General features: G+C 35.2%; 1 protein-coding gene across 2 annotated transcripts in view; it reads right to left on the bottom strand.

Annotated features, from left to right (window-relative positions):
• LOC148952816 (uncharacterized) overlaps nucleotides 1-23,700 on the bottom strand; it is a 147,117-nt gene that overhangs the window by 74,704 nt on the left and 48,713 nt on the right. For both annotated transcript variants that reach the window (XM_089087435.1, XM_089087434.1), the window contains exons 4-6: nucleotides 15,317-15,447; nucleotides 12,984-13,119; nucleotides 8,655-8,795 (exon numbers count right to left, since the gene is read on the bottom strand). In XM_089087435.1, coding sequence (XP_088943561.1) covers nucleotides 8,655-8,795; nucleotides 12,984-13,119; nucleotides 15,317-15,447 — 408 coding nt within the window. The remainder of the gene's footprint in view (nucleotides 1-8,654; nucleotides 8,796-12,983; nucleotides 13,120-15,316; nucleotides 15,448-23,700) is intronic.

The raw sequence follows: 23,700 nt of genomic DNA, 5'->3' as shown, positions 1-23,700 counted from the left end.
GAGCGTGGGAGGGGGCCTGGTTGCCCTCCATTTTGTGGTCACTTAAAAAGGGCCCTAGAACTTTTGATTTCCGTTCCAATGAGACCTCCCACGATATTCTAGGACCATCGGGTCAATACGATCACTCCTGGGAAAAAAACAACAAATAAACACGCATCCGTGATCTTTCTTCTGGGAAAAAATGCAAAATTCCACATTTTTTAGATAGGTGCTTGAAACCTCTACAGTAGGGTTTTCTGATACGCTGAATATGATGGTGTGATTTTCATTAAGGTTCTATAATTTTTAGGGGGCCTTTCCCACTTTTTTCTAAAATCAGCCAAATTTTCTCAGGCACGTAGCTTTTGATGGGTAAGATTAAACTTGATGAAACTTATATATTTGAAATCAGCATTAAAGTTTGATTCTTTTGATGTATCTATTGGTAACAAAATTCTGTTTTTTAGAGTTTCGGTTACCATTGAGCCGGGTCGCTCCTTACTTACAGTTCGTTACCACGAACTGTGTGATTCAGAATTGGTAAGATATATGATTTAAAAAAGTATTTCTTAAAAAGATTACTAGATATTATTATTAAATATATTATTAGATTATTATTAGATTATTAATTGGATTATTAGATATATATTATGATTATATTGTTATTAGATATATTGGTAGATTTAAAGATAACTAAGATATTTTTTCAAAGATTAATATACATAATGTACACTATCGGTCGTTTTTTTTTAATATTTTCTTTTATTTTAACATCATTTAAGATAAAAATTGGATGTCTGCGTATTTTTTCTATCAACTATTAAAAAAGATTAATTTCATTAGTTTTAAATCACCATCTCCAGGAATTTAGCCTGTCCTACTCATCTGTGAAAATGCGATGCAGTTCTGAGCCTTTTGGTGGCTCAGAACACAATGTCTAGCTGAAACAACAGCAATATTAGGCGCATGCTTCAACCTAACAAGGCACTAGGAAGCATCAAAATTCATTTTTTCCTCCAAAATTTTATGTTTTTACCGCGTCTCTTTCCCTTATTTTGAACCACCGGGGGCGAATCATACGTATCATTTTGCGTCGTTTCTATGAAATATTAATTAAACAAAACGGTTTTTTTTAATAGAAAGTAAGGAACAACATTAAAACTTAAAACGAACAGAAATTATTACGTATATTAAGTGGGTTGCCTCCTCCTCAACACCTCGCTCTTTAGGCTAAAGTGTTTTAGCACTTTTGAAAAAACACTCCTTATTGTTCCAATTAACCCTTGTGTTTCAGGAGTCGTTCTTAAAGAATTGAGACAAAATTCAAATTTTAGCGTAAAGAGCGAGGTGTTGAGGAGGAGGTAACACCGTTCATATACGTAATAATTTCTGTTCTCTTTTTAACTTTTAATGTTCCTCCTTATTTTCAGTAGAAAAAATCTGTTTTTTTTTCAAATTAATTTCTGATCGTTTTTTAATAATCCCAGGAAATCTGGCCCCACCTCTACGGAGAAATACCCTCCCCACGGATATATGCTCTAAACAATTCAATGCCGTAAAAATTTACCCAGGACAATCACCCTTAACCACTCCACGCGTAAAATTGGGACGGAAAAGAGGAACCCAGAAAAATAAAAAGAATTTTGCATAGGAATTGTGGCAAATTTCCATAGTTTATAATTTTTTCTGACAAGTTCACACCCTGCGAACTTCCCTCCTCATGGAAAGTTCCCCCGTGAAAAAAAACAAAAGAAAATTCGTCTTCCCACCCTAAAATGTATGCATGCTTCCCAATAACAAATACTGTGCGTAAACAATGGGCAATTTTTATAACTTGGAGACTTTTCCACTGGGGCTGTGGAGGGTCATGTTATATCCAAACGCATAGTTATTGGGTCTTTAAATTATGATGAAAAAAATGGCTATCTCAAAATTTCAATCATACGATTTTGGGGAAAAGGTGAGGGAGGGGGCCTAATTGCCGTCCAATATTTATTTTCACTTAAAAAGGGCACTAGAACTTTTAATTTCCGTTCGATCTCACAACAATGATCCCTATCAGAGTATAATAGGACCATTGGGTCGATATGATTACCCCTGGAAAAAAAAAAAACAACAAATAAACACGCCCCCGTGATCTTTCTTCTGGCAAAAAATACAAAATTCCACATTTTTGTAGATAGAAGCTTGAAACCTATACAATAAGGTTCTATGTTACGCTGAACCTGATGTTGTGATTTTCATTAAGATTCTTTGACTGTTAGAGGATGTTTCTACCTTTTTTCGAAAAATAAGGCAAATTTTCTCAGGCTCGTAACCTTTGATGGGTTAGACTAAACTTGAAAAAAACATATACGTGAAATCAGCATAAAAATCCAATTCTTTTGATATCTATTGGTATCAAAATTCTGTTTTTTAGAGTTTCGATTACTATTGAGCCGTGTCGCTCCTTACTTACTGCTAGTTACCACGAACTGTTTGACAGCTGATAGGCACCACCATGAAGGTCTTATGCCCATGTCATAGGTAGAGTTAGAAATATGTAGCTCCCTCAACAAAAAATGTTTTCGCGTTTGTTCAAAATAATTGCAAAACTCTCAAAATATAATAAAAAATAGAATTGTATTGAAAAAATATCGAAAAAAATAAAAAAATAAAATGCTAAAAATATGTAATGTTTTGGATCTAGGGACCCCTCCTAACGCGTGCCACATCTGTTTTGGCCAAAAACAAAAAAAAAACATTAACAACAGTGACTCATCTTTGGGATTCAGAATATAGACAGTTCATTACGATACTCTTTACATTTCAGAGGTTCAGAAAATAAACTATAAAAAGCTGCCCTTATACACCAATTTTCGGATTAAAGGCGAAAATCGATCTGTTCTAAATGGTCGCGAACCGGTGCCCCCCGATATTCAGAATAAGCCCCACCATTTACCCCAGAAACCACCCTCAAACCAATCGCAACAGATGTGTGCCACCACCTGAAAGAAATAGGCCTCTGGATTATTTGGATTTTTACGCATCAATTGTTTCAATTAAGCAATATTTTGACCTTTCCTTTGCCATCCCGTCTTTAGGCTTGTTCGAATTCAAACTTTTTGCTAAAATGTGAACCAAAAAGGTGATTTAGTGCCAATAATTTGATGCTCATTCAATTTGGATTGTGTTTGGACGGAAAATTAAAATTTAAATACACCGTATAGATCAGCATACCCTTTAAGAGGCAATCATTTAATATATCAAAACATTAAATGAATGAACACTTTATGTCTGAAAATCGATAGCTGAAAATGAGCTACAAATGAGCTGATGCGCCTAAATGAACTGGCCATCTTTAGATTTTCACTCGATAATATTTGGGACCTATTTAGGCCAAAATAGCTGTTTAATGGCAATAATTGGAGAAATCGGCACTTCGCTGATAAGGTTTTTATAGAGCGTTGTAATAGAAACTTTGAAAACTTTGAAGGGCTAGGGCCCTTTTTAATAGCCAAAAGTGATTGGAGGAGAACTAACATTCCTCCCATGCCCACCATTTCCCCAAAGACATCCAATAAAAACTTTGGGATAGCCATTTTGTTCAACGTATTTGAAAAATCCGGAAAATATGTTTTTGAGGATGACACTCGCCCCAAAGCCCTCAGTGCAAGGGTTGTAAGTTATTCCATAGGGGCATATAAGGTTTTATAGAAAGCGTTGTCGTAGAAACTTCAAAAAGGACTCATTCTATTGGAAATCGAAAGTGGCTAGTGCCCTATTTAATAGTCGAAAGTGATTGGAGGGCAAATATCGCCGCTCTCAAGCCTACCATTTCCCCAAACACATCCAATCAAAATTTTGAGACAGACATTTTGTTCGACGTAGTTGAAAGTTCTGGAAAATTAGGTCTTTGCCAGGGTTGTCGTATAAACTTAAATAAGGACTCATTCATTTGGTAATTGAGAGGGCTAGTGCTCTTATTAATAGTCAAAAGCGATCGGAGGGTGGATGCCCCCCCCCGCATATCCATCATTTCTCCAAACACTTATGATCAACATTTTGATATAGCAATTTTATTGAACGTAGTTGAAGGGTCTGGAAATAATGTTTTTGAGTATGATAACCCTCAACAGCCCTCAGGGCTAAGGCTGTAAGTTATGCCCTTGGGGCATATAATGTCAGATAGAAAGTGTAGTCGTAAAACTAATAGAAATTTTGAGATATCCATTATATTAAAAATAGTCTAAATATCATATAACAAGGCTTTTGGGGTTGAAACAAACCCCAAAGATTTGGGGCAAGGAATATAAGTTATGCCCAGGGGTTGTTAAAGGTTTTTATGGAAGGGATGGCTGTTTGATGTCAGAAGAGTCTCAGTCTTTCTCCCTGAAAAAGACAATGTCAATATAAAACGAACAGAAATTAATAAAAAAAACTTTTTGCACCAAATAATTTTTTCAAAAAAAAGTAAAGAACACCAAAAAACCAAAATTGAACCAAAAAAATAATCGAATAATCTACCAAGCATGCACCTACAACATAACAGTATCAATAAATAAATTAAATCAAAAACGAAAAGAAATTAAAAGAAGTCAAACTTAGAAAGAGCAGGAATTAGTCTGAGAAGAGTTCTAAAACCTATGCTTTCTAAAAGCCAGAATATAATTTTTACTTTACTGAAAAAGATTCTTTTTTTTATGTTCTAAATTAATTAAGATTTTAAGCAATAAATATCAGCATCTGTATATTAAACTGACAATGCACATTTTTTTCGGTAAATTCATTTGAATTTTTTTCAGTAAAGTACAAATTACATTATGACTTTTAGAATGCGTAGGGTTTGAATCATACACATATTAATTTCATCTCGTTTTGAGTTTGACTTATTTTAATTTCTGTTCGTTTTGGGTTTCATTTATTTATTGATACTGATTTGTGGTAGTTGATTGTTTGATAATTTTTTTTTAATTTTATTTGAATAAATAAATTGAATTGAACTAGCGTATAAGATAATCCCTGGTTTAAAAGAGAGAAAAAATACACCTGTGGCCATCTGTCTTGGCAAACAGTCACATTTCCTTAGATAGGGACTTGATAAATCACCTCTAGGGTCCTAAAATATGTTGAATATAATGGTACAACGGTTTTACGAAGATAATTATATCTTTTAAGTAAATATCCACCTTTGCCGAAACTTTTTCAAATTTTCCAATGCAATAATTCTTCAATGGATAATTTCAAGCTTCATATATTTTGAATGTTGCATAAAAATCAGATTCTTTTGTTGTTTCTGTTGTTATTATACTGTGTTTTTTAAGGTCAAGGAATTATCGGCATGTATCACTCATTATTTACCATCAAAAATCAAAAAAATCAAAAAAATAAAAAATAAAAAAAAGATCAAAAATCAATTGCAAAATATTCAACTGTTGTGTTATAATTTAGAGCACTTAATCTGACCATTTAAGCCTGCTCCCGAAACCAACCCTAACATGGGAGCCCATAAGGGGGGGAAAGAAGAATGATGGCTGAATGATACTGCCATATTTTTATATTTTTGTTCTGAGATTTGTATTATATAGCATTAAAAGTGCCAATTAGACGGGGTTTGCCCCCCTGGAATTCAGCTTATAGGTGCCCATGATCCCTAAGCAGTTACGATTCAAAAGAAGAGTAGCGTTTTCTATTTCTGAAGTCAGAGGGAGGGTGGAGAATATAGGCTCTTTAATTAGTTAAACCAAAATCTTTGTAACATCTTGGTGTTTCACGCTTGGTAGATTCTATGATTTTATTTTTGCTCATTTTTTGTTTAATGGAGTTCTTTGCTTTTCTTTGAAAACCTTATTTTGTGGAAAAAGTTTTTTTTAATTAATTTCTGTTCGTTTTATGTTGACATAGTCTTCTCAGGGAAAAAGAAAATAATGCTTTAAATTTTTTCTTTTTTTTAGGACTTTATAGTTTAACCTGCTATTTGTATGCTTGATAACAATTTTGCAGCAATTTTTAATAACATACACCCTTTTAAAAATCTAGACACAAATAGTAGTGTTTAATTTAGTTTCATACCTCCTCTAGTTGGCCTGAAATGGAAAACTTGATACCATTCGCAAAAAAATCTGTTTACTTTCTTTGATAGATTAGATACACTTACGCTATTTTGATTTGATTAAATTTTAAGAGCAGAAGTAGCCCCGAAAGTCTCAACATAATACCCTCAGTCGTTCTTGGGATACTGCTGAGACGTCTTATTGGGAATTAGCATTAACACAGTGCATTTTGATTTAATGTTAGGGCAACATTTAGTTTTAAAACATAATGGGAAAATGGGAGGGGGGGGGGGGGAGGGGGATTAGTTGCCCTCCAATCAATTCGACTATTAAAAGGGGCATCATCCCTTTCTATTTTCAATCGAATAAGCCCTTTTTGAAGACCACTCCATCGACGCGAAGTGCCCTGATGTAAAAAAAAAAAAAGAAAAAAAATACATTATACCCACATCGATCTTTACTATAAAAATATAAAGCCCTCAAATCACTCTCGACTATTAAAAAAGGACACTAGGCCTTTCGATTTTGAATCGAATGAACCCTTTTTGAAACGACAGCGCTTTCTATAAACACCTTATATGCCCCAGGGCATAAATTACAACCCTTACCCTAAGGGCTGTTAGGGTGGTTGTCATCCTCTAAGACTTAATTTCCAGAACTTTCAACTACGTTAAACGAAATGGCTATCTGAAAATTTTGATTGGATGTGTTTGGGGTAATGGTGGGCGTGAGAGGGAGGGTAGTCGCTCTCCAATCACTTTCAACTATTAAAAATGGCACTAGGCCTTTCAATTTCCAATCAAATGAGCCCTTTTGAATTTTCTACGACAACACTTTCAATAAAAATCTTATATGCCCCCTGAGCATAACTTACAACCCTTGCCCTGAGGGCGGCGGGGGGGTGTCATTCTCAAAGACCTAATTTCCAGAACTTTCTACTACGTTGAACAAAATGGCTATCTGAAAATTTTGATTGGTTGTGCTTGGAGGAATGGTGGGCGTGAGAGGGGGATAAGTTACCCTCCAATAACTTTCGGCTATTAAAAATGGCCCTAGTCCTCTCAATTTCCAATTGAATGAGCCCCTTTTGAAGCTTTACGACAACTCTATCTATAAAAACCTTATATGCCCCCAGGGCATAATTTATGACCTCTGCCCTTGGGGGTTTGGGGGGTTTGTCATCCTTAAATACATAATTTCCAGAACTATTAACTACGTTGAACAAAATGGCTATCTCTAAACTTTGATTGAATGTTTTTGGAGAAATGGTGGGCGTGAGAGTGGGGTTAATAACTCTCCAGTCACTTTCGACTATTAAAAAGGGCAATTTCAATTTCCAATCAAATGAGCCCTTTTTGAAATTTCTATAACAACTTTCTATATAAACTTTATATGCCCCCAGGGCATAACTTAAAACCGTTGGACTGAGGGCTCTGAGGGATATGTCATCCTGACGCACCTAATTTCAAGAACTTTCAACTTATTTGAACAAATGAGATATCCAAACACTTTTACTGTGTGTATTCGAGAAAAGGATTGGCGTGTGAGAGGTGGTAGTCGCTCTCTAATCACTTTCAACTATTAAAAAAGACACTAGCCCTTTCAATTTCCAGTTGAATGAGCCCTTTTGAAGTTTCTACGACAACTTTTTCAATAAAAACCTTATATGCCCCCAGGGCATAACTTACTTATCTTGCCCTGATGGCTGTGGGGGGGGCGGGAGGGGTTGTCATCCTTAAAGACCTAATTTCCAAAACTTTCAACTACGTTGAATAAAATGGATATCTAAAAATTTGATTGGATGTGTTTGGGGAAAAGGTGGTTCAATTACTCTCCACTCATTTTCGACTATTAAAAGGGCAATTTCAATTTCCAAACAAATGAGCCCTTTTTGAAATTTTTACAACTACTTTCTATATAAACCTTATATGCCCCCAGGGCATAACTTACAACCCTTGCACTGAGGGCTCTGAGGGGTTTATCATCCTAAAAGACCAAATTTCCAGAACTTTTGACTACGTTGAACAAAATGGATATCTCAAATTTTTGATTTGATGTGTTTGGGGAAATGGTGGGTGTGAGAGGGGGGTTAGTTGCCCTTCAACCACTTTCGACTATTAAAAGGGAACTAGCCCTTTCAATTTTCAATTGAATGAGCTCTTTTTGATGTATTTACAACATCGCTTTCTATAAAAAGCTTACATGCTCCCAGGATATAACTTACAACCCTTTCCCTGGGGGTTGTAGGGGGGATGGGTTGTCATCCTTACAGACCTAATTTCCAAAACTTTCAACTACGTTGAATAAAATGGCTGTCTAAACATTTTGATTGAATGTGTTTGGGGAAAAGGTAGGCATGAGAGGAGGGTTAGTTGCCCTCAAATCGTTTTCGACTATTAAAAAGAGCACTAGCCCTTTGAATTTCCAATCGAATGAGCCCTTTTTCAAGTTTCTACGACAAAGATTTCAATAAAAACCTTACATGCCCCCAGGGCATAACTTATAACCCTTGCATTTAATATGATTATACTAAAATGGGAAAAACAATTTAAAGGTTATCCAAAGCAAATTTAGTCATAAAGGAAAATTGAAGGTTACACATTGCAATCATAAAAATGAAATGAACCTCAAGACTGAACCCACCTTGTACATCAAAACTCGACGAACAGTCAATTTGTTGGATGGATAAGTACATGTTGTAATTTTGGCCTGATGTAGTAGTTCGAAGAATGAAATTGACATACCGTTGAGACAATGGGAAGCTTCTATCGATGTGAATATATACTGGAAAAAAAGAAAAGAAGTAAAATGAAAGACGGTAAATGTCTGCAAAATAGTACGAATAATGTTTCACAGGCACACACACTTCCCTTCAAACACTGTCTAAAATACGTCGTTTCGGTTGCGATGTCAAAAGCCTCCTCCGCGCCTACCTTTGCTATGTGTGACCAGTCTTGGAGTATGCATGTCCTGTGTGGGGCCCTTCCGTACTACATACTGCTCACCTAATCCACGACCTAGAGTCGGTGCAGAAAAGGGCAGTTAGGATTATCCTGGGGTGTAGTGATATTCCCTACCAAGAAGCAATCAATAAACTTGAAATCCAGAGCTTTGAGCAAAGATTGAGCATTCTCATCATGAGATTTAGAAAAGCATTGCTGTTAAAGCCGACCAACCGTGATATTCTTTCCGCAGACGCCCCACGAAACAGAAAAACCAGACAAAAACTCAAATTGACACCAATACGTGCACGAACATACCGATATTGTAATTCATTTCTGCCATTTGTTACCTCTATGTTTAACATGTAATGTTGTAATATTTATTTTTATCTATGTATATGTTTACCTATGTTTAACATGTAATGTTTTGTAACTGTAAATTAACCAAGAGCTACGAAGTTGTGTAATAATCAGTTCTCTCTCTCTAACTCCTGGTTGGTTTTGTTATAAGAAATATATACCAGTTATTACTTTTATGCACCGTTTTCAAGGTGTTTCGAGCCGTTTTACCCGAGTGATTGACAAACTGGAATTTAAATCCTGTGTCCGTAAGGGCTAGGATTCAAGTCCTGGTACCGCTAGGTATTTGGTTTGGAACGGCGACCGACGGTGTGACTGTAAGCTCAGCCAGAGTCGACCCAGCTTCAAATGAGTAGCTGGAGAAATCTGGAAGAAAAACACGGAAAGCGTCCGGAAAGCGTCCCCCCCCCAGCCACACATTGTACTCCTGGCCGAAGGCAGAGAATCAGGAAATAAGTACCTGCGTTACGCATACTATTTCTCAGCACGTGAATATGTTTTTTGTTTTTTTTTTCAAGGTTACAAGACAAACACTTAGGCACGGAGCTCACTGTGACAAGCTGGAAGAGTAATAGCATATAGAAATTACTTGGGAAAGAGATTTGTTTGACGAGCTGAATCAGCTAGAGCTTTTTTTCTGAGGGACTTATCCCATTCAAGTTAGAAAGGGTTCTGAAGATAAGTAATGATTAGTGGTTAAACCATAGATTTATTACCCGAATAAATACCATATAGTATCGAAAACGTATTCAACTCGCGAATCTAACAAGAATGATGGTGGCAGTTGTGAAATAAAATAATTTAAGCTCAAGAGGATCCTACACGTCAGCAGGCTTAAACAAAAATAGCACAGATAAGATTTCACCTTGTCTAAATTCATGTATAAGACCATTCGAAGAAACCCTGAAAACACCACACCTTTCTATCCTTCCGAATCAATGTCTATTCTAAACCTATAAATGGATATTTTCGTAATATTAAAATTAATAATTAAATAGGACAGTATTCTACTTTAACATTATTAGCGCTACTCTTCTTATTCACGTTATCACCAAATAATGAAGTATATCATTGCCGTTATTTGACAGATTAGATTAAAACTTGTACCATCAACATGTTGATTCAGATAATTGGGCTTTAACAGCTGGTTTGGTTCCTGTTAAAACTGCTTCAACCACCAGAAAAAAACCTTTTACTGATGGTGTGGAACAGGGGGGTAATATGCTATGGTGCAGGGGGGGGGCAACTGTCCCCTCCAGACCCAAGTTTGAACCCCAGACCTCAGTTTGTCCTCCCAGCTGAAATCTAGTTTCTTCAAAAAATCTACTCAAAACTAAGATAAGCCTGCACAATTCAAGCATCCAGTAAAACAGGTATATCTTTTCCTTTATGGTAAAATATGCATCATTTTTCAGTTTTCACTGTCATTTTCACTTGGTTTGGGAAAATTGGTTTGGGAAAAATCCCCCCCTCCAAAGTTTTGACGAAATTACGCCACGGTGTGGAAGAAAAAGCCAAAGTAGTTCGCAAAAACACGCGCCATCTGTAGTCTACCTATGAATTAAATATCAGCAGTGCCTGTAGAAAGACAGGCATAAAAAAAAAGAAAAAAGAATATCAAAGCAACAGTAAACTATATTATCTTGTAAGGATCCAAAACCTACTAAATCCCTATTTAATGAGAAAAACTTGCTTCATGTACCTATCATATAAAGTCACGTGATTGTTTTCAGGGCTGAAGATTAGTGACGGGCTTGAATTACAGACTCTTAAAAATTAAATGGGTTTGATACGTCTATGGGTAAAGTTTGGTATAGAACGCGACTTATTATAAGCTTATGATGGCAAAACGCAAAATTCACATAAAAACAAAGAAACTATCTATGAATTTGTGTTTTACTATTATCTAAGTCTGGGTTGACATTCGTGGTTTGTGGGAGGATTCAAGGTGCGATTTTCCAAATCGCCCCAACGAATGACTCATGTACCCGATAGTTAAAAGAGACGGCACATTGGTTTTGAAAACGTCTTTCAAAAAAGTCCGTCTTGGCTGGTACATCTTTTGCATCGTCTACTTTGTTCAAATTCCTAACAAACTATTAAAAACCCCGTCACGTCGAATCTCAAAATAACTGAAAATAAATCCGACACCGTGAGGTCTATAAAATCCAACTTTTAGCTGATAACTAGGTCATATTAGGGGCCTTTAGGAAAAAGACCAGCGACTTTCAAATATTTTGTGGGAAAAACCTGTGAACCTGTAACCAGAAAAAAACCTGTGACGTTTTGCAGGAAACCTGTGACGGTGGCAACATTGCTCGGATGGTCTAGGCTGTTTGACAAGAATTTCTTCAATTAGATTTTGTTCATTAACATTTAATTTGATTTTGATTGTGCTGGAATTCTGGACATTTGATTGCGCAGTTTATTGTTACCCCAAAGACGCATTTTTTTCAACAATCATGAATTAACGCTTTTTGGGTCGTCCTCAAGGCAAGTTTAGAATAGTAAACTCTTCCTGATTTGCCAGCGTCCTATATACAAATTCTGGACGTTTGATTGTCCAAGTTGTTGTTTTTTCAGCCACGCATCATTTTCAATAATTGTGAATTTTCATTTTTGGGTCATTATCTAGGTAAATTTAAAATTTAAACTTGATTTGACAGCGTCGTAAATAGATTTTAATTTAAAACACTTTTTCCACACCACAAATCACTATCAATAAATAAATGAAACTCAAAATGAATAGAAACTACAGTAAAAAAGCGAGTCAAACTCAAAACGCGCAAAAATTAACATAACAACTTATGTTGATATGAAAAAACTAACATAACTACTTATCGTTGAGAAGGCATGGATGACAACACACATGCCTTCTCAAGACCAGAACATAATTTGCACTCTACTGAAAGAACAAAAAACAAATGACCGTGGATTGTCAGTTTAATAAACATATACTGATATTTATTCTTTAAAGTTTTAATAATTATTTATTTATGAAAGTAAAAAAGTGAGAACATTTTAAATGTATTTTCTTTTCAGTAGCAAATTATGTTCTGGTTGATAATGCTGCCTATGATTATGTTTGATTAATTATAAAAGCCACTAGACATTTTTCAAATCAGCCCTTGGTAGAATTTTAATAAAGGTCACGCTTCTTATTTTGGTGTTTCCCCCTTTTTCTAAAATTATGAAAATATTCGTCTACTGATATTTTTAATCGGTAATTTTAAACATAATGAGTTTGTCGTATACGAGACCGTCAGAAAAACATATATTCTTCTAATATGCGCATTGTTGTAAAAGAAAAAACTTTTTTCCAAGTTTTGATTACTTTTGCACCAGTCACTCTTTACTTACAGTTCGCTCCCACGAACAGTTTGATCTGCTAAGATTAACTTATCAATAGACTAAATTTCGATGTCGGTACTGGTACGTTAGAAGTTGCAGCAACGATCAGTTTCAAGATTTAAACAAACACTAAAATTTTGTTTTTTTAACACACTGAATTTCGATGTAGGCAAAATTTCCCTTATGGGAAACAGCTGTCTCCTCAAAAAAAAGAAACAAAATAAAAACAATTTGAAACCGTAAGGACAACAAAAATAAGCACTAATTGGCATATTTAGGACAACAAAAATATGATACAATATAATAAAGACGGTCTTACTATGTTGTCCATCGTTGAAACCACAAATTGCTTTGATGCCAAGGGGCCAAATAGTTCCAGAAAAACTCAGAGCCTGGTTTTGACACATACCCTTAGAGGGAGGTAGGAAACGGCCAACAAGAAACTCAACTTTCAGCTGAAACATAAATTGAAACATTGCCAGGGTACCATAACCATAACGTTTAACCAAACAGGCTGCAGCCTTTGACCCCTTCAGGATTAAAGGTTCCTACTCTTAACAAAATAATTTCTGCAGGAGACGATTTTTTTTATACTAAACTGAAAAAAGTAATGTTTCTGCCTTGACTTCTGTCTCGAATTTGGATCCAAAGAGAAAAAAAAGAATCTATCTTATAACAAGTAAACCGTCTTTACCTTGTTTAAGACTGTCTGGGTCTGTGTAGACCCAGTCTTGACCCAGTTTAAGACCCAGTCTTGCTCCTCCTTTTCCTAGTTGAAACATAATTAATATTAATATAATTTATAGTTAATGTTCCTACAGCTAAAAATTTTAATTGCGTTGTAGAAACTATACTTTTTTTTTCAAAGGTACTTTCCATATTAAACCGAGGTAAAAAGTTACTTCTCTTTTGATTAAGACCAGTGAGTTTTTCTTAAAATTTTGGTGTTTTGGATTTGACTGAACGACAATTTGATAACTCAGAGAAATTAATTTATTTCTGTATTTGAACTCACTAGCACAACCTTAATTTTTGGTACCAGTAACTTTTGTCTTATGATTTTTTGAATTTATTTTATTTGTCTAAACACTATTAGTTATCTGATTTCTTTTAGGGGGAAGGGTTGACCTTGGCCCTTACTCGTTCTGGTCTAAATGCACCTGTATACAGAGTTTGGTTGCAAGTCTAAAAACTGATGACGGAAACTAAAAATTTTTACTCCTTAGAAAACAGATACTCAGCATCTTGTGCTTTTGAAATGGAGGATTTTATTATTTTTCCAGTGAAATAATTCACTTCGAAATTTCGAAAACCCAGTATTTATAAGATTCTACCTGGTACATATTATTTTTTTATGTATTTTATTTTCTATTTTCATTTATATACTGATTTTAGTCAAAAGCAAACAAAAAGTAACCCATAAAAAATTGGAAAAATAGACAAGGCTCAATTCCGTTTATCCCAGATCCCTTAATACGGGGAGTTATTCGAGACTAACCGTGTCTAGACAACACAACGTAAATAAAGCTAGTGTTTGGACATGACAGCCACTTAGTCAAATCACAGTCAAATTCTTTATGTGTAACCACTAAGAGATCAATGGTAAACTCACATTTCAGCCGTAGAGGGATTTAATAATGAAATTTAAAAGGGAATAGGAAAAGAAAATCAATCAGTGCGTACAGTAAAAAAAAATCAGTGCATATCTCGAATTTTGAGCGTCAAAGAACTGCAAAAAAAAAAAAAAAACAGAACAGAAAAGAACAGAACAGAAAAGGCATGGTGATGGTGGTTTAAGAGTTAAGTGGGATTTACACGTTTAAGAGTCAGATGGGGCCTCACCATAAAAGGGGCAACACCAGCCATAAGGTATCCATATCTTAAGCAGCATACAGAGAGCACATGTAAATTTGTTTTTCTTATATTTTCTTTCACATTTACCTATTTCAGATCTTTTTAGAGAAGTTCACCCCCAACTCAAAGAAAATCATGCAGACGTACCCGTTTTGAACTAGAAAAAAGAAAAGAAAGAATAAGAAAGACAATACAAAAAATAAGAAAGAATAAGGAAGAATAATAAAGAAAAGAAAGAATAGCAGCAAGTGGCAATTGAGAAATCAGTGGCTACTTTGCACTTCATTCATCGTAGGATTAAAAACAACCAATAAGGAGCTACTGAGGAAGCAGTAGTTCCTTCAAACTTAAAGACTGCAAAAAAGAAAACATTAAATGTAAGTTTACGAAAAGTCAACAACCCAAAGGAATAGCTAGATAACATTTTTTTGAGCATGTAAAAACTGAATTGTAATGCCCCCATCCCCTCCTGGAATTGATCCTCTATGCTTTGTTTTACTTCGAAAGAAACGTAATTTTCCTTTAATCAATGGAAGAAGTTTAGCAGCTTATTTCTTTTCAGCTCAATTTTCATTCGGCACAGCAGAATACAATTTTGATTTTAAATCCAATCGGAAATTCCACAGAACTTCGAATGGCTTTCTCTACAATTTACAGAAAAGCTCAATGCCATTTACCATAAAAAGACAGCAGAAAAGATAAGTCTGCGTAGCATTAATTTCCTTAATATTTACAATTAATTTCTATTTATCGGAATATTCCTCGTATTTTAAACAGCTGAATAAGACTTGAACTTACCTGACAAATAGATTCAGAATGTGGGATCACAGTGACGGAACATACACTATTGCTGCTAACATCTGAAGATGGATATCTTGGATTTGAAAAATATGCTTGAGCTGATCTTGTGCTGCTACAACAAGCTTGACCTAAGATACCAAATAAAACGGTGTATTGTTATTGTGAAAGGCTGTTTGGATTTAAGAATAACAAGATGATGAAGAAACCCCTTAGTTCTTGTGTAAGTTATGTTAGCTCATTGTCGCCTGTCTTCTAACCGCAGACAATTTGAGACAAATTACTATCCTTTCCTACAGCAGTCTTTTCAAAGATTAATTAAACAAAACTTTACGAACAATAAGTTTTTCAAAGAAAAGTAAAGGCCATTTTAAAATTAAGCTCAGGAGATACAAATACCTGTTAAAATTTAAACTCGAAGCGACCAGAAATTACTATTAAAGAATAAATGAAAGCCAAAACGAACAGATATTAAATAAACAATCATAGCAAAAAGCATGCAACAAGTAATAATATAAATGAATAAATATATCTTGAAGCGAGTAATGCTTAGATTGAATATGAAAATCAAGCTTAAAACGAAAAAAAATATTTTGCTATTGAAGTATAAATGAAACTGAAATCGAACAGAAACTAAATAAACAAACAAGGCGAACAAACATACAATATATATTAATGTAAATAAATAAATAAATCTTAAAACGAGTGAAAAATAAATTGAATATGCAAATCAAGTTTGAATCGAATAAAAATAACTGCAAACAAGAGTTTGGGTATCGCCTCACTGCAGAAGCCTATAATGTACTGCGTCATTGACGCCTTACTGAAAACCATATGAGTCTTGAACAGTCTTGGAAAGTATCAACAAAATCAAATTGAACATTAAATATATAATGATATTAATTGTTGAAAGATCCATCAGTTCCAAGATTTTTTTTCACTGTAATTTTTATTTTCATTTTCAATGCTGTAAGAACTGGAACAGAATAAATTTGTAATATATGAGTAATTCGTTTTCAGTGAAGCACCAATGGCGCAGAAGGCTTTAGGTTTTTACAGTTAAAGAAGGGGGCAGCATCCAAATTTTGTTTGTAGTGAAACTATATTTGTCTTGACCAATCTTGGAAAGAACTAATAAATTAAACTGAATATTTGATGTAGAATGATATTAATTGCTGAAAGCTCATTAGTTCAAATTTTACTGTGATTTTAATATTTATTTTCAATATTAAGTACAAAAGAAGACATTTGTAATATAATTCGTTTTCCGTAAAGCGTCAATGACGCAGTAGGTTTTAGGCTTCTGCAGTGAGGCGATACCCAAACTCTCGTTTGTAGTTATTTTTATTCGATTCAAACTTGATTTGCACATTCAATTTATGTTTCACTCGTTTTAAGATTTATTTATTCATATACATTAATATATATTGTATGTTTGTTTGCATTGATTGTTTTTTGAATTTCTGTTGGTTTTAAGTTTCATTTATAATTCAACAGCAAAACATTTTTTTTTTGTTTTGAGCTTGATATTAATATTAGATCTAAACATTACTTGCGTTAAGATATATTTGTTCATTTATAGTATAACCTGTTGAGTGTTTTTGCTAAGATTTCCTGTTTAATTTCTAGTTGTTTCGGGTTTTATTTATTCTTTAATAGTAATTTCTGGTCGTTTGGAGCTTAAATTTTAACAGGCATTTGTATCTCCTGAGCTTAATTTTAAAATGGCCTTTACTTTTCTTTGAAAAACTTATTTTTCGGACAGTTTTTTTAATTATTTTTTGTTCGGTTTTGATCGCAAAAAGCTTCAAGTTTCTATGGAATGGGGGGGTGGGGGTGCTTACTGTCCGATTATTCTTGGCTTTAAAACCGGATCTAGAACTTTCAATTTAAATCGAATGAGGCTTTTTTCAAATTCTATACGATTACCTCTTTGATAAAAACCTTATATATGAACAATAGACAGCTTGCATAACTTGTGGACATTGATTGACAACAATGAATGGATGGAAAAAATAGCTCCAATATGGGGGGTTTAGACCATTTCACTTGCTGACACAAAGGGATCACGACTGTTTGGAATTGACCTTAATAGGAATTGTGTGCCAAAGTAGTTTTGTATCTATCAAAGAGTATGTATTTTGACCTTATAATTGGATAATTATAATAGATTTCCTATGTGTTCTTCCCAAACAAAACTTTACCTTATTAATGTCTTTGGGGTGGGGGCGGCGTACTTGGCATAAAGAACAAAACATTAGTGTAGACAGTAGGAGAGGGGGAGGGTGAGGTTGGAGACTCATCTAATACGGGACAGAACTTCACTTATCTCCTCCGTTCCTCATTTAGAAGATTAGACAGACTCATTGGGCTGTAGAATGTTGGACCGTTTAAGTTGTGGAAGACGATAAAATACTCAAAAATACTTTATATTTTCAGTTACTGCAGGATTGATTTCATAGATTGTGGAATGGTGAGCACCCTGGGCCATTATTTGGGTGAGCCTCAACTGATAATATGCAATTTTGATTAATTGTTCCGTCTTATGTGCATATATTATTCTATATATGTTATTTTGAGTTATACTTTTATCGCATTGCGTTCATTTTTAAACCTTGAGATAAAAACTGAAACCTTAGCGTAGACAGTGGTGGGGGGAAGTCTCTCCCCTCACATGTATGATTGAGCAGCCACAGAGAAAGTACTATAACTGAAAATGATCTGTCTTTTAAAAATTTCTTTTTTCAAAAGATACGAACAAAATCGTCTAAAGGAACCTGAAGTGCTATCTCTGACATTTCGTTGATTCTTTATTCCCGTTACTTTCAGATGTAAAATTTAGAATATTATTGAATGGGTTTAGTCGTCCCCTATCTGTATCAGTCATAATGGGAAAACCCACCCCTGGAAGCTTACTCCCCCCTCAAAGTACATTTTCTTTTCCGGCAGATCAATCCTCCGCGTTAAATTCCACTCAGCAGAAAGTTATTTAATATTTTAAATTAATGTCAGCACTAAATTTATTTATTAATTTACATTAATATATATTGTATGTTTGTTTGCATTGATTGTTTATTTTATACTTGTTTGATTCTTTATATGCCCCCAGGGCATAACTTACAACGCCTAAACCTGGGCCCTGGTGGGCTCTGTCGACACCAGAGTTTTTTGTTATCAGAACTTTGAACTATTTAAAAAAAATGTCTGTCTCAAAATTTTTATCTAATGCATATTGGGCATGGAGGAGGGGGGGGGCTAGTGGCCCTCCAATATCTTTTGACTCTTAAAAAGTGAACAAGAACTTTCAATTTCCAATCAAATGAGCCCTCTCTAAAGTTTATACGAGCATCCCTTCCATAATAAATAATATGAAGGATTCGGAGAATCCTTAAATTACAACCCTTGCCCTGAGGGCTGTGGGGGAGTTTTCATGCTCAAATAACTAATTTCTAGGACTTAAAACTACGTTTAATAAAATGGCTGTCTCAAAATTTTGATTGGATGTGTTTGGGGAAAAGGTGGGCGTGAGAGGGGGATTAGTTGCCCTCAAATCACTTTCGACTATTAAAAAGGGCACTAGCCCTTTAATTTCCAATCGAATGAGCCTTTTTTGAAGTTTCTACGACGCCGCCTTCTGTAAAAACCTTAAATGCCCCTAGGGTATAACTTAAAACCCTTGTCTTAAGGGTTCTGGGGGAGTGTCCTCCTCAAAAACATATTTTCTATCTAAAAATTAACTTCGCTGAACCAAATGGCTATCTCAAAATTTTGATTGGATTTGTTTGGGGGAATGATGGGCGTGGGGGGGGCTAATTGCCCTCCAATCACATTTGACTATTAATAAGAGCACTAGCCCTTTGAATTTCCAATCAAATGAGCCCTTTCTGAAGTTTCTACGACAACGCCTTCTATACAAACCTTATATGCCCCCAGAGCATATCTTAAAACCCTTGCCCTAAGAGTTGTGGGGGATGGTCCAAAAAAGAAACATATTTTATCACTGGAACAAACATCTCCTGACAACCATTGCTACGTCACCAGTGTGATGGGAGCGGCGGGGCGGAAGGCGGGGCGTGGGGGGGGCTATGTGCCCTTCGACTACGTTCGAATATTAAAAAGGACACTAGTCCTTTGAATTTCAAATCAAATGAGCCTTTTTTGAAGTTTCTACGACAACGCCTTCTATAAAAACCTTATATGCCCCCAGGGCATAAATTAAAACCCTTGCCCTGAGGGTTGTGGGCGCGGGAGGGGGGGGGCTATTTGCCCTCCAATCACTTTCCATTATTAAAAAGAGCACTAGCCTTTTGAATTTCCAATCGAATTAGCCTGTTTTGAATTTTCGACAACAAAGCCTTCTATAAAAGCCTTATGTACCCCCAGGGCATAACTTAAAACCCTTGCCCAGAGGGTTGTGGGGGAGCGTCCTCCTCAAAAATATATTTTCTATCTGGAAATCAACAACGCTGAACAAAATGGCTATCTCAAAATTTTGATTGGATGTGTTTGGGAGAAGGATGGGCGTGGGGAGGGGGGGGGCTAGTTGCCCTCCAATAATTTTCGACTATTAAAAAGGGCACTAGAACTCTCGATTTCCAATCGAATGAGCCCCCTTTGAAGTTTCTACGACGACCCCTTCCATATGAAGTGCCTCTGGGAAAAAAAATAATAAATAATAATAAAACATTGGAGCCGTATGGCCTTTACTATAGGCAATGCTACAGCGTTGCCTCTAGTATTTGATTATTAAAGCTAGTCCGATTTTTAATAACGATATCTACTAAGCTTCAAACTTTTGGTTTTCTTTTTGAAGGTTTTTGAATTGTTGTAATCCTTGTTAAAATATATACAAATATTTTTGCAACTACCAGCCGCCGGGCCCCAGCACTCGGCACCCGGCAGGCTTCTATATATGCATTCTCATTGTCGCTTGTCTTCTAACCGCAGACAATTTACTTTCTTTTCATACTGAAGTCTTTTCAAAGATAGTTGACTATTAAAGCAAGTCCGAAATAAAATACAAATATTTTTCTAACTACCAGTTTTTTGCTCTTACCACAATTTAACGTCTTTTCATACTGTGTTTGTTCAAAGATATTTGATCATTGAAGCTAATCCAATTTTTAACTATAATATGTAATAAGCTTTAAACTTTTAGTATTCTTTTTTAAGATTTTTGAATTTTTGTAATCCCTTGCCAAATAGAGAATCACAATTTGTAATAATTCAAATTTTGTTTTTTGGGCCTTCCTACTGACATTTTAAAACTGGTTGCGTTCAAAAAGATTTATTTTTTAAGGTTTTTGAATTATTTTAACCCCTTGCAAAATGTACACAAATATTTTTGGAATCACCAGCTTTTTGCTCTTTACGCAATTTAATGTCTTTTAATACTGCAGTTTTTCAAAGATATTTGATTATTGATGCCTCTGAAGCTGAAATAGCCAGAATTGTCAATGGTTTGGGGGGTTTTTCATCTTCTGGCCCAGACCGTATTCCGACTAAGGTTGTAAAGTTCATTCTTCCTGTCATCATTTCTGCCCTCACGAGACTTATCAATCTTTCCTTTGAAAATGGTGTTTTCCCAAGTGCTTTAAAGCGTGCTCGCGTTATCATTCTTTTTAAAGGTGGACCAAGGAATGATCCTGCAAATTATCGTCCCATATCCCTTTTATCAATGTTTAGTAAAACGGTTAAAAAAGCTACGCCTTCTCGACTTTTTGATTTTCTTAATTCTAAACACTTTTTCCATGATTTTCAGTTTAGTTTTAGGGCAGAGAACTCAAATGAGCAGGCAAGTGCAACTCTTTGGAATTATTTACGTTCAGTTCTTGACTCTGGTCTGATACCTGCTGCTCTTTTTCTCGATGTACGAAAGGTATTCGACTCGTTAACACACAAGATTCTTCTTTGGAAACTGTCCTATTTTGATATATAAGAGGGAATGCTTATTCTTGGTTTCTATCATATTTATCTGGTCGAGTCATCTCGGTTGATCCGCACTTTTCTAACCCGTGGGGATCCTCACAAGGATCTGTTATTGGGCCCATACTCTTTTTAATCTACGTCAATGACCTTATTAACGCGGTTCAAAATTTAAAACCTACCACTTGCTGTCGCCTTTGTCAACCAGCATCCGTCACTAATTGTGACAGGAGTTCGTTCTTACTGGATGCAATTATTGCTTTTGTCAATGACAGTACTCTTGGTACAGCTGGTAGAACTGAGTCTGATCTTCGTTCAAAGATAAATGCCCTTTTTGAAAGAGTTATCCAATGGTTTGATATAAATTATCTTGCCTTAAATGTCGGAAAGTCATTTTTTCTCATTTTCTCCAGAATTTCAAGAGGTTCTCTAAGTAGACCTAAGGACCATTCCGTTCGATTCCTAGGCATCTTGCTTGACGAAAATCTTTCCTTCAAGCATCATATTGACCTGAATAAAATGAAAGTCTCCAGGAGTCTTGAAATCCTCAGAAAGCTCAAGGCATATTTCCAGGGTCGATTCTTAGAATCTTGTTCTACAGCCTAGTTCAGTCTTATGTTTCATATTGTTCTGTTATTTGGATGTCAACTTTTCCCTCGTCTCTGACACCACTTTTAAAACTTTATGATAAAGCAAGGACTTTATTAAGAAAACTAACCGATCTTCACTTAAACCCTTGTTCGATTGGAAATCCCTCTCTTTTCTTTCTTGTTATTCTTTCATGTTTTTACAGTTGCATGGCCATCTTCCTGCTGCCCTATGTAATAATATATCTTTTGTTTCTGATCAATCGACTTATCATCTCCTCACTTCCAGCAATTTACAGATTCTTCATACTCCATCAGTGAGGTCTGACTTCAACCCTCTGATAACTTACAACAGGATTTGGAACACGCACCCTGTGTCTGCACGAAGTTGCCACTCTCGTTTTGGTATGTTCTAAAATCATGTTAAGCTTGTTAAGTCATGTTAGAGATTTTCTAGCTATTACTTAAGTTTTTTTTTTTTTTTTTTTTCTTGTGTTGAGTCTCTTAAAGGTGTGAATGTATGATGTTGAAAATGTTTTGAAAAACTCAATTATACACTGTTCTGCAGGTAAGCGACATAATTGTTTTTTTATGCTCCTAAATACTGAACAAACACAAGCAATATGAAGATCATTGCATTAAGCCGCAATTGGTAAAAAAGATAACCCAAATAATCATTAGTGAATTAAAAATATACAGTAGATAATCATATCAACTAGTGTAAATATGACAAGAAACGGTAAAAACACTTAAACGACACTCTCGTCCGCTGGTCTTGAACTGAGATCACTCTCAACAAAATGATTCATTTACTCCGATATACATAGATATCAGAACCAAGAAAATTATTCAATCACGGATCCTTTTACATCTTTACTTAAAGTAATATGATTAAAAGAACCGATAATCAATAAACAATTAAATTATTAGTAATATACGCAATATATTATCAGAGAAAAATTGACACCAAAATTGACAATAACCAGCATCACTTAAATTGGACTCATACGAAAAGAGACTAAATCATCAATCAGTTTAAAAAACTGCAACAATTACACTAAGCGCGAACAAAAAACACTTAAAAAAAAGACACAACAAATACATCTTAACTACTGGGCCAGTACTGACGACCAAGGATGGTTCAACTTCGTTAAACGGGAATTATAAGCACGAATTTGCTTTTCCACAGCTATAATGGGGTCAGCAATGCTGAATTTTCTAATTAGATAAGAATTACGGATCCAAGAGGGAAAACGTAAAAGATATTTTCCAAAACAGAAGAAAACTGAATGAATTTTTGACATGTCAGAATTTGTGAGTATTTTCCGAAACGGTGGTATATACAGATAATGTGGTAGAGCAACAGAGTTAAAAAGTTTCTAAAGAAGACGGCGGATGAAGCGTAACTTATAAGTTACAAAAGAAGCATATGATAACCCAACTCTACGTTCAATGTGAGCAATTAATAGTTGTCGCGTGTGCATTATTGACGAACCAATGGGAAGACCGAGGTAGGTGATATTATCTACCGGCTTAATCCTACTATTTCCGAATGGAATATCCCTAGGCGACGCTTGATTCCAATTGAAGAATACAACTTCGGACTTTTCAGCATTGAACTGAAGACCTAGTTTTGCATACTCAGATTGTAGTGTTGAGAAAATCTCGCTTATGCGCTGGATAGTGCGGCTCAAATTCAAAATGTCGTCTGCATAACATACGAGAGACACACACACACACACACGAAGCATATGATAACCCAACTCTACGTTCAATGTGAGCAATGAATAGTTGTTGCGTATGCATTATTGACGAGCCAATGGGAAGACCGAGGTAGGTGATATGATCTACTGGCTTAATGCTACTATTTCC

The sequence above is a fragment of the Artemia sp. Qi Xiang Cuo genome, chromosome 4 (genome assembly GCF_049724085.1).
Source record: "Artemia sp. Qi Xiang Cuo chromosome 4, ASM4972408v1, whole genome shotgun sequence".
NCBI lineage: Eukaryota > Metazoa > Arthropoda > Branchiopoda > Anostraca > Artemiidae > Artemia > Artemia sp. Qi Xiang Cuo.
Note: the sequence above shows the minus strand (reverse complement) of the source record. Positions and strands in the feature narration are given on the sequence as shown.